We start from the raw sequence: 13,151 nt of genomic DNA, 5'->3' as shown, positions 1-13,151 counted from the left end.
CTTTATCCCCCGCAAGGATCTTATGTACTATACTTTATGACTTGGTTGTTATCAAATTTGCTGACTGATCTCTAGCTTCAGAAAGATTGACTGTTTTATTGGCACTGTGCCGTACTAGGCTATAGTAATATACATAATAAATAATATCCATGAGAAACAATGAGAAAATATTATTAGTTTTGTTCACTAAACAACCTAATATTTTGCAAGAATCCAAATTCGATCAAAGTCAGAAGGAGCCATAATCCAAATCTTGACACGACAATGTCCTCTCAAAGATTGCATGTATCGCGAAGACATTGAATTAGTGCTTTTGAATACAATAATAGTCTTCGATCAGCTGATTCTCTCATATTTTTTAGAAACAAATATGAAAAATACTTTTTAGATTTCACTCAGCCTGCCTAACCACACAACTAAATTGGAACTAACTGTTTTCATGTATTACTGAAGGATATAAGAGAGACCTAAATCCTTGGTCATCGGCGACACAACTGGGGGCATCTCTATGCCCAAAATTAATGAAAAATGAAATACATATAATATACAGTAAGACACTTCAACATTCCTCCACGTTGCAACCAGGTGGCCGCTGAGGTAAGAAACTATTGCAAGTCGAATCAGGCCAATGAAAGAAAGAAAGAAAGGAAGGAAGGAATAGGTCCATGAATATAAAGCAAACCCTACATGCTCAAACTATGACTTGTTTATAGTGCTAGCCACCTACTACAAATGACCTCTATTTTCTTTACCACTACAAAGGTGCTATAAATACCTTTCTCATATCTAACCTTTATGTCTTTTGGTGTCAGGCTACACCATATTTCCTCCATCTATAATCTTTATCGCCTCCCACTTTCTCCGTCCTTTTACTATAAATAAAAGCATAATAACGCAATTCAGGTAAAACAATACCATAAAAAAAAAAACCCAGCTGGCACTATACTCGGCTCTCGGCCATCATTTGTCCAGTGTACTTAACATTAACATGCGCATCTCCTGGCGAGGGCGGACATGCACTTAATGCACAACGAAACAAGGTGTTGCAGAGTATGATGCATATCACGTACAATGCATTAAGTACCACAGGACATCAAACGGTTTGCACTAAAACAGTGATGAGCTATGAAATATTATTTGTACTAAATAGAGTAAAAGGACATTGGCGCGATGACATGTATCTTGTCTTGGATATTGTATATTGCCATACACTGACAAAACGCCTATCTTCATTTTTTTTTCCAGACAAGGAATTAAGACAACCCCCTACTTGTCAAATATTCTCAAACCCCCTTAGATCTCTTTGCAGTCTCGGGTTTAATAATTATTTAGACAAGATGATGGACCTCTTAATCCATTCCAATGTGAATTTGAAAATTTCGATGTACAACTGCAACAGTCGTTTTGACAGAGTATATTGAAAAGAAATGAAGTGAACATTAAATTTTTAAAAAACCTTTCACAATGGGGAGGAAAGGGTGGACAAAGATCTTATTTGAAAAAGAAAACGGGGTAAGAATAGAAAGACAATGAGATATTGTTCATGCTCATTTATGAGTTGGAAAGGGAGTGAAAACAGTCATTAACAACCCTTATCTTCCAACGTATCTTTCTTTATTAACTCAAGTCATTACTTCATCATTGGACTTCAAAATATAACCCAATCAGCCACCCCCCCCCCTTTCCCATCAAGAAAACAACAACAAAAATAAAATAAAACAAAAAACAAAAACAAACATAAACAATCACTAAAAACAGAATTTCAAAACGTGCAAATATTTTTTTGTGAAAAAAAGGAAAACAAAAAGAAACAAGCGATGTTATTTTGTTTTGAGCGCACAGGAATTTGCACGGTTTAGTATCTCTTGGTATACATTTACTGGCACCAAATCCAGACTTTCAAATTACCACAAGAAACACGAACTCATGATGAATTAATGAGTCATAGACTCATTACACACTGCAGCAGATAATTACATATGCGTGTTGAACCACCAGTACCACGCTATCATGAACATTCCTTTGTTAACAATAACTATCATTACTCACAACTGACCTAAACATAGACAACTCGTCTCACATCTAGACATTCCCACTCACTCTATACGACAAAAGGTTGAAGGTGGTCGTTTTGAACAAAATGACACGTTCATCGTACGTCGATTGTTACGGGACATGTCTGCTACCAATAATCAGCCAAGGTCATTAAGACAGACAATAGTTTCTCAAATGATTTTTGTAACAGCAATTTTTAAAATCCATTAGATATTTGAGTAAAGCTAAAATGGAAAGAGTTCATGTTCCAATTTTGTGAGATCTAACTGCTCTAATGTGTTTTAAAAAGTATGGGAATAGACAAATTGAAATCAACATTTTTACACGTAAATGAATTTAACACAATGAGTTTCAATGTACTTAACATTTACTGTGGCACACTCTCTGGCACCCCTCTTTTATATCTTTTCTTCTCGGAGTAATAATTAAGGTCGCTCCAGAAAAAAAGATCGTTTCATGCTTCAGGTACTATTTTTATAGCTATAAATTCATTATCGATTTGATTCGAATAATAATTAATTGGCGCCCGCTGTTAAACACAGGTCCGGAGACACATTTAGGTCAGCTCCTGTACAAAGGAAGAGAATGTAATAAACATTCGAGATTTACAAGAAAAAACACCCAAGAGACAGTAAGGTAAAAGTGGATGGTTCAACTGATAGAAGTGGATTCCAAGAGCATACTCTCAGAGCACTTATTATGAGATCACCTAAAAGTCTCATCCAGATACCAGTACAGGGTCCCACTCAGAGGAAAATAAACGACAATAAAACGGTGCATAACAGAACGATGATTTACAAGAAAGAAATATCTCTCAAAACTAATTCTATACATTTGATTGCTTCAATCTAAGCAAAGGAATCCGCAAGGGACAGAACAATACCAAGTTTCTCATTTCAAGACAAAAGACAAAAAGCCACATGGAAAAGGAAATATAGAGGGTTAAAAGACACCACCATGGGCAGTCAAAAGACCCCATCCACAAAGATTTGAGATTGGCATACGACTATTGAGACACACGGTGTTATTTTCTTGATTCTTTTGAGATAAAAGTATAAGTGTAACACTATTATGTGAATTGAACATTGCTAATTTACTAACCAAGAACAGCCCTGGCGTGGCTGGCGGATTCTCCTGAAGTGTGGCATCTCTCACCCTCTGACGAACCAGTGAAAGGCTCAGTGGAATGTTCCAGACTAGGGGGCCATACCCGGCATGAGGGTGGACTTGCTGTGGGCGATATAGTGGGAGCCTCGACCACGTGTTCTTGTTGACCCCATCTGTACTGATTCTGGGTCTGGGGAAAGAAACACATGAGATTATTTTGAATGATAATGCACGTCCATAATATGTTTTCCATTATAATGTTGTTGTTTTTTCCATCGATGTCGATTTTAAGGACACGTTTCCACCTAAAATTCGTCAGACCGCAGTATGGTCTTTTAATACCAATTTTAAAAAAAGTAGGAATCAATTGGAGATAAAGATAAAGGGAGTAAATCTGACTCATGAATGAACAACACAAAACAAACGACGTTTCGGCCCTTGGCCTTTATCAAGTAAACACAGAATACATATTTACATTAGATTGACAATCTAATATAAATATATATGTATTCTGTGTTTACTTGATAAAGGCCAAGGGCCGAAACGTCGTTTGTTTTGTGTTGTTAATTCATGAGTCAGATTTACTCCCTTTATCTTTATCTCCATTTTATTGACTCATTTAGGCACCTCTATTTATAGGATTCAACTGCATGGACAAAACTTTTAAATTACCATACTTAAAATGCATTCAATTAGAAACTATCAAAATTATGACGTTTTGGTCGTATGATTTTTCTCAGTTTTCCACATAAGATTTCGGACTGAATTTACAGTATAGGCTTCTAGTTGTGCATGATTAAAATATTTTGAAAGCGGTTTATGATACAGAACTAGTCAAATAGAAAGAAAATAAACTCCAAGGAATGTTGATAAGGCGGGGGGGGGGAGGGAGGAGGGGCGGGGTGCTTTTCTCTCTGCATTTCTGTAATGAACCACTTTCTCTATTTGTATATTGTAACAATGCCTTATTTATTTTTATTTTGCCAAAAAATGGTTTATATAGTTTATTTGTAATATAGATATATCGTACAAAATTTTGTGAATCGATCATTGTATTCTCATTGTCTTTGTATAAAGCAAGTTGATTCGTTTTCGGTTTTATTGTCAAGATTGACACATCTCATCGGTTGCCAAAGAAAAAAACTACTGTTGCAAGGCTTCTATAGGGACAGAAGAATGGCCCTAGATTTAATTAATCAAGCTAAAATCATCTTTTAGACAATTTTAAACAATAATTTACATTGGTAACATTTAAAAACAAATATTCAATAAATAATTCCTCGACATTTCAAGGTTCGGATATTGGTGTTTGAAGACAAAACGAAACTATCATTTTTCGAGAAATGAGTGTTTCGAATACCATATAAATAAATCTTATTACGTTGTTTGGTTTTGGAAATAAAGTCAAATAAAAGGTGTAGGATACTTTGTTGACAGCTGACATTTGTTTTGATTGAAGAACAGATTACAGATGACACAAAGTCAAGACAAAATGTATGGATACTTCTTTGAATATACCACATTAAAAAAAACACACACATTATGATCTTGGCTGCAATTAAAAAAAAATAATTAACGAGATCTTTGAACCAGAGATTCCTATGATTTTTTCTACCATTTATTATATCATATTTATATTGAATTGAATATATAATCAAGAGAAAATCAGGCGAGAATGTTTGAGAGGGTTGGAGTGAAAGAGGGGCTGTGTGAAGGAGATAGTTTGGGGTATTATCACTTACCTATGTAGTAACTCCCAAAATTAGAAGTTGCATTTCAAACACTAGGATCATGATCAGAATTGTCACATTAAAATATTCTTACAAATCATTGATAGATACACTACCATTTGATGATACAACTGGACTATATTAAGACAAATGGCTATCCGATAATTTAAAAAAAATCTCTTTTCCCACTTCCCAAAATTCCAATACAAATATCTGAAATAATAAAAGATGTCTAAGAAATGTATAATCTTTTTCTTTTTTTTCTTTAAATATAATTCGGGATAGCCCAATTATCCTTAAAACTGAGCAATTAACAACTGAAATGTCATTTGAGTGGGTTTACAAATAAATCAGAATTTCTTATAATGATCCTATATTGGTATATTTGCATCGGTCTAAGAATAAATGACCCATGTTTCAAGAACAAACAAAAATGGTTTGTACCAATACAAACGATTACAATGCAACAAAGGTCAAGAGAATATGAAATTTATTTTTTAAAAGAAAATTTTTTTAAAAAGCATAGACAAATTGCAAGCTTGTGATGTTATAAAAATACAGAACGCGATTATTTAAAGAAAAAAGCATTTCCAAAGACTGAGCAACCGACACCGATGTTTATCTACTGTTCACGATAACGGTGGTGATGATGGTGATGATGATGATGATGATGATGATGATGATGATGATGATGTTTGTGATGACGACGACCGCGATAACGAAGACGTTGATGATGATGTTGATAATGATGATGGTGATGATGGTGGTGATGATGATGATGATGATGATGATGATGATGATGATGATGATGATGATGTTTGTGATGACGACGACCGCGATAACGAAGACGTTGATGATGACGTTGATAATGATGACGGTGATGATCACGACAATGAAAATGATGATAACTATTATGGCGATGGTGGAAGTGGTGTTGGTGGTATTGCTTGTTTTGGTACTACTGGTAGGAGTTTTGTGGCAATATCTTTATAATATCTATTATAACATCCACATTCTAAACGGAAACTTCTCTTCATACATCTCTTAATTCCAACACACACACACACACACACACACACACACTCCAAAGCATTGACCCTTTTACTCCAAACATCACCTCATAAAACCCAAACTTACTCTCTCCACTGTCATGTCTTCCCACAAACCACCATTCATTCATTCATTCATTCCTTCATTTACTCTATGACCAAAGTTATTAATAAATAACAAATAGAAAGCAAGGTGGAAATTGCTACATTCCTGGGTGTAATTTATTTGGTTGATTGTATTCAATTTTTTTTTTTTTTGGTTGGTCTTTTGTGTGTGTGTGTGTGTCGGGGGGGGGGGGGGGGGGGGTTCTTTTCGATTTTATCATTTATTGTTTTCAGAAGCTACGATCCCGTTCAGTGTAGCTTTTTTTTTTTTTTTTTTTTTTTTGCCATTCAACGACCGTAACAAAAATAACGAGCTGCCTCAGCTTTACCATATAAAACATCAAATCATGTCACATTACAAGGTCGTCGAGTCGAGTCACACATCCGCTGTCGTATTAATTTAATGAAGTGGTTATTCAGTATCAGATACTGAATAGTGCTTTGCCACTATTCAGTATCCATAAAGAACTCTTTTTTATAGAGAGAGTGAAAAGTGCGACAATCTCGGTTGAATGGAAATAAACTGTTGACCTACTTCCAGATTGAACAATGCACTAACTGACAGCCCGATTCAAAGCTGTAAAAATATTTTGATCGTAATTTTTTTTTAATTTTTGCTTTTATGCAATTAACATAGTTCAAAATATCAAAATAAGAGTGGCATTCAAATCCATTTTTAAATGTCTAAATAGACATGATTAAATGTCACTAAGAGTTCAGTGACACCATGGCTTGGTGGATATAAGCTGTTTGACTCTGAGTTTTAAGGTTCGAGAGTTCAAATCCCGGTAGGGGAGACTTGTTTTTTTTTCCCCATTATTTTTTTAATTCCTCTGTCTATTGATATTTTTTAAACTTTTGTTTTTATAATTTTATTTGCTTGTAATATACTTTAATGTTGATATTATACTATTGTACTTTTATTATTATTATTATTATTATTATTTATTATTATTATTATTATTATTATTATTATTATTATTATTATTATTATTATTATTATTATTATTATTATTATTATTATTTCTACTTACTTACTATTATTATTATTGTTGTTGTAATCGTCATCATCACTATTATGATTATGATGATTTTTTTTAAATCAAGTAGTTGGAGTAATTTAATCAGTTATCGATTTATTACGAATATCTTTTATGTGTTATCATCTCGTTGTTGTTTTTCATTATTGTGCTCTTCTATTGTTCATTATTTTTAAAAATCTTGTTTTTTTCTGTTTGTCTCATTTGTTGTTGTTGTTGTTGTTGTTGTTATTGTTGTTGTTGTTTGTTTGTTTGTTTGTTTTGTCATCTAAGGCAAACCCAATTCATTATAAATATGTGGGCAGACTTTCTGCATTTTTTAATTGAGCGATGTACTTCCGTGAATTAATTGCCGTACTATATTAAAATTTACGTGATAATAATAATAATAATAATAATAATAATAATAATAATAATAATAAATAATAATAATAATAATAATAATAATAATAATAATAATTTAGATAGATACTGAATATTAGACTACAATTGACATCTATTTACTGAATACACGTGGTATTGTTAGGGGTGTTTCTTTTTTTACGAAACCTGCTAAAACACGCCGATACCCGACAAAGTTATGGGAAGTAGGCAGCAGTGGGGAGTGAACCTGGGACTCAGGGAAGTGTACACCGTTGGGGAGTGAACCTGGGGCTGGGTTTCGTAAAAAAAAAGCAATTACTTTTTTACGAAACCCGACAATATCCGACAAAGTTATGGAAAGAAAGTAGGCAACAGTGAGGGAGTGAACCGGAGATTCAGGGAAGTGTACACTATTGGGGAGTAAACCTAAGTCTATGGTTTTTTGGCGGGATTTGGCGGATTTCGTAAAAAAGTAATTGCTTCATTCTCGTCTGGTACCCATCTCCCATAGTCCGGCTTCATTTCCCACTGGTATCCATCTTCCCTAGTCCCAGGTTCATTTCCACTGATATCCTCTTCTCACAGTCCCAGGTTCACTCCCAACCGGTGTGCACTTCCCTGAGTCCCGGTTCATTGCCCAATGAATGGTGCCCACTTCCCATAACTTTTGAAAATTTCGGTAGGTTTCGAAATAAAAGTACATTCTGAGCTCACTGTCCACTGGAATCAGCATCTCGCAGTCCCAGGTTCAATCCTCATCAGTGTCCAAATCCCAGATTCACTCCCCACTGCTGCCTGCTTCCCATAACTTTGTCGGGTTTTGGCGGGTTTCGTAAATAAGTAATTCCCCCTCCCCCTTGGTATTGCTTTTTTACAAAATCCAGAGTCCCAGGTTCACTCCCCACAAGTGTACACTTCCCTGAATCTCAGGATCACCCCCCACTGTTGCCTGCTTCAATAAGTTTGTCGGATATTGCCATGTTTTGTCGGGTTTCGTAAAAAAGTAATTGCTTTTATATGAAACTCGCTGAAACCCGCCGAAAACCAGAGTCTCAGGTTCACTCCCTACTGGTGTACACTTCCTTGAATCTCAAGTTAACTCCCTACTGTTGCCTACTTCCCATAACTGTCGAATATTGCCGGGCTTCGTAAAAAGTAATTGCTTTTATGTGAAACTCGCTGAAACCCGCCGAAAACCATAGTCTCAGGTTCACTCCCCACTGGTGTACACTTCCCTGAGTCTCAGGTTCACTCCCCACTGTTGCCTACTTCTCACAACTTTGTCGGATATTGCCGGATTTCGTAAAAAAAGTAATTGCTTTTATGTGAAACTCGCTGAAACCCGCCAAAAACCATAGTCTCAGGTTCACTCCCCACTGGTGTACACTTCCCTGAGTTTCAGGTTCACTCCCCACTGGTGTACAATTCCCTGAGTCTCAGGTTCACTCCCCACTGTTGCCTACTTCCCACAACTTTGTCGGATATTGCCGGGTTTCGTAAAAAAGTAATTGCTTTTATGTGAAACTCGCTGAAACCCGCCGAAAACCAGAGTCTCAGGTTCACTCCCCACTGGTGTACACTTCCATGAATCTCAGGTTCACTCCCCACTGTTGTCTACTTCCCATAACTTTCTCAGATATTGCCAGGTTTCGTCGGGTTTCGTAAAAGAGTAATTGTTTTTATATGAAATTCGCTGAAACCCGCTGAAAACCAGAGTCTCAGGTTCACTCCCCACTGGTGTACACTTCCCTTTGTCTCAGGTTCACTCCCCATTATTTGCCTACTTTCCATAACTTTGCCCCATTTTGTTGGGATTTGGCGCATTTTGTAAACAAAAAGTAATTGCTTTTTTTTTTTACAAAACCCGCCGAAACCCAGTCCCAGGTTCACTCCTCACTGGTGTTTACTTCCACGAATCTCAGGTTCACTCCCCACTGTTGCCTACTACCCATAACTTTCTCGGATATTGCCAGGATTAGTTGGGTTTCGTAAAAAAGTAATTGCTTTTATATGAAACTAGCTGAAGCCCGCCGAAAACCATAGTCTCAGGTTCACTCCCCACTGGTGTATACTTCACTGAGTCTCAGGTTCACTCCCCACGCTTTGCCGCATATTGTCGGGTATCGTAAAAAAAGTAATCCCCCCCCCCCACACACATTTTTATTGCTTTTTTACAAAACCCAGAGTCCCAGGTTCACTCCCCACTGGTGTACACTTCCCTGAATCTCAGGTTCATCCCCTCCCCCTCCTACACACACACACACACACACACACACACACACACACACACGCTGCTGCCTACCTCCCATAACTTTGTCGGATATTGCCGGGTGTCGTCGCGTTTCGTAAAAAGTAATTGCTTTTTATTACGAAACCCGCCGAAACCCAGTCCCAGGTTCACTCCCCACTGGTGTACACTTTTCTGAGTCCCAGATTCACTCCCACAGCTGTCCTCTTCCCATAACTTTGTCAGGTTTCGGAAAAAAAAAAACACCGTACAAAAACCACTATTCAGTGTCAGATACTGAATAGTGCAAAACCACTATTCAGTATCAGATACTGAATAGTACAAAAGCACTATTCAGTATCAGATACTGAATAGTGCAAAACCACTATTCAGTATCAGATACTGAATAGTGCTAGCCTTAATTTAATGTGATTGTCATTGGGGGTTGGGTTGGGATAGGGACCTATGATTTGTCCGTGGTGGAGTCAATGGCTGAACGATACCAATCAAAAAGACAAACGACGTTGAGCATCGTCAGAAACCGATAGGTGCCTAATAGTGTAAAATTTGGACTTCGTCGTCGCGTGCGTGTGAATGAATAGGTGGCTTAAAAACAAAAAGAACTACAGAACTTATATAGCGCGATATCCACTAAACGTGCTCAAAGAACTTTACAAGGGACCCCTAGCCAACAGCAACACATAACCTTTTAGGCGATAATATATGTTTTTTTCCGACAGGGACAACGCTGTTAACGCAAGGTACTCATTTTACACCTGAGTACAGTGAGATAATGTGAGTAAAGAGTCCTTTCCAAGGACTCAACCATGCGCCGCTCAGAGCGAGTCTCGAACCCTGGACCTTCCGATCCGAAGGCGAGAGTCATACCACTAGAACGCATAGTCGGACCAGACAGCGACAAATATTGTAAAAGTGTTAAAACAAAAAGATGCACGAGGGAATTGTACTGTGTACAATGGAGATTTGGATCCAGTGTGCCTGTTGCTGGAATAATTGAGGCACGTGAAGCACTTTAACATTGTTAGCCATTGAGAAGTTGCAAAATAAATGTATCTAATAATTTTGACAAATAATCAGTCCAATAGTCTCCGGTCAAGTGATTATGCACATGATTTGAAAAAAAAATGACAGAAAAAACCCATTATCGTAACTAACATACAAATAAATAATTAATTAAATAAAAAAAAAACAACAACATAACAAACAAACAACAAAAAGGAACCAATTCCAAGTACGTAAACAGTACCTATTAGAAAATGCATGATTCACGATCGAAGTTAACGACTACAATCATTGAATAACGGAGCAGGCCCCCTCGTTAAAACCCGCAATAAAAACGTGTTTTTAAATAACTCGATATCTAAATCAAAATGCGCAAAAAACTTACGACACAATATAATCATCTATTCGTCATTTCAAATTCTATTCCTTATTTGGTACACATTTAAAACTTGAAAATGTTGATCCACGGTATCATAAATTCACCAGAATAGTTAATCTCAAAGACGACATTCTTGGCGGAAGAAAGTATTGGTTGTTAATCCTCATTTTGAAACAAGTAATCAAGACCATCATTTCACAATGCAGGGAGAAGTGACATCGAAACTCGCAAATAGTGGCTGTGGCCATACATACATCACTGATGAAAATATGGCATAAGACAAGCTCGTATCAACGTATAATAATAATAAAAATAAAAATGTCATCTGAACTTTTCGGAATCGAAATGGGACACAACGTAGAAATACTTTTTAAAAAACCCAACAATCCCACGTTTTAAGTTATAATATAGATTAAGATACGGATTCACCGCAATTTATTTCGTGTCAATTCAGTTCCGAAATTGAGATTTCATCTGAGTAGATACACGTTTGCTCAGTGCGGTAAAATAGGGTATAAATAACTTTCTTATTCAGCTGGATCGGTACACAATGCTGCATGCAGCCGAATATCAACTTGATTACATCCAATCTCATGGCGCTTCACATTTATTTGTAATGACGTAGGAATTCTCTCCAGAATATATCAATCAGAACTTTACAACTCTCTGAAAAATAATGAATGGGGATCGAGCATCAAATCTGACTGTAATGTGCAAAGGTAGTAATCTGAAGTTCGATCCCAGGTTAATGATCATTATTTATTTGAAAGGTGATTTTTTTTCTTCCTTTCCTTGTATTTTAAATTCAGCTTAGTATGACCCTTTGCTTTACACAACTTTACACATTCTTTATCTTACACCTGTGGCAGATCCCAACTCTTCACATTACTCTCTACAATTCTATATTAATAAAAAATATATCTATTCCATCACTATTGGATCTAGAGTAAGCCTACATGAGGATATCCATATCGCGGACACAACACAACACTATGAGGTCAGTCAAACTAAATGCATGATAGACTAGTGTTGGTGGTAGATAGTTGTAGTATGTCCGACGAGATGATAAGGTTCTGACAGGCAAGTTGGTTAGATGGAACAGTGACAGATAAAAATGTCCAGTCAGGACACGTGTACAACTTGTCACCATACAAGGGGCCAAAACCGTTTTTATGGACAAGGGAAATTAAAACCGAAACATCTGTGTATGTATTTGTATGTGCGTGCGTTTGTAAATCAGGTGTCGGTGTGTGAGCGAGAAGGAGAAAGAGAATGGAGGGGGTAAAGAGAGGAGAGAGGGAGGAAAAAAAAGGGGGTGGGGGGGGGGGAGTGTAAGATAGAGTGAGAAGGGCAGAGAGAAAGACACAAATATAGATAGATAGATAGATAGATAGATAGATAGATAGATAGATAGATAGATAGATAGATAGATAGATAGATAGAAACATAATTCTTTTTATAGATCTAAAGTGATTGTGATATTTTAACGTTATTTCAGTGCCATTAAAACCAAGGGAAAAAGATAATATCAAGGGATCGTAATCTGCGAATAAAAACACCTAAAAGTATGTCAGACTAGGAAGACAATTAGTGTAAAGATGGACAAAACTTGATTCCGTGAACAATCAAATTGTGACAAGTTAGAGACCATCTAAAAGTCCACGAATGTATAGGATATCATCAGAGAGATGCACTAAAATGCTGTAAAAATATAACAACAGACGGAAAGGAAATCATATCTCTCGAAAAGGAATACAATAGAATACTTCAAATTTCCCTTACAGAATAAGCCAAAATGAGGCAATATATGTATGAGTGCAAAAACAAGACAGTAAAGGAAAGAAAATATATAGTGTCCATCATGGGAGGTCAAACAATCCTCTCAATCCTGGCTATAACAGAATAGAGCAGAAGAGAGAGAGAGAGAGAGAGAGAGAGAGAGAGAGAGAGAGAGAGAGAGAGAGAGAGAGAGAGGGGAGAGGGAGAGAGAGAGAGAGCGAGAGAGAGAGATTGTGTGTATGTGGGTTTGTTTGAGTGTGTGTATCATTGTCTTTGAGTTGGGAGAATGAGATG

At 36.6% G+C, this 13,151-nt stretch overlaps 1 protein-coding gene across 2 annotated transcripts in view; it reads right to left on the bottom strand.

Moving 5' to 3' along the window:
* The window catches only part of LOC144959144 (uncharacterized), a 94,354-nt gene that overhangs the window by 49,669 nt on the left and 31,534 nt on the right, over positions 1-13,151 (bottom strand). For both annotated transcript variants that reach the window (XM_078891632.1, XM_078891641.1), the window contains exon 7: positions 3,157-3,352. In XM_078891632.1, coding sequence (XP_078747758.1) covers positions 3,157-3,352 — 196 coding nt within the window. The remainder of the gene's footprint in view (positions 1-3,156; positions 3,353-13,151) is intronic.

Source organism: Berghia stephanieae, chromosome 1, assembly GCF_034508935.2.
Source record: "Berghia stephanieae isolate SIO BIC M18660-M18661 chromosome 1, UCSD_Bste_1.3, whole genome shotgun sequence".
Classification (NCBI taxonomy): Eukaryota; Metazoa; Mollusca; class Gastropoda; order Nudibranchia; family Aeolidiidae; genus Berghia; species Berghia stephanieae.
Note: the sequence above shows the minus strand (reverse complement) of the source record. Positions and strands in the feature narration are given on the sequence as shown.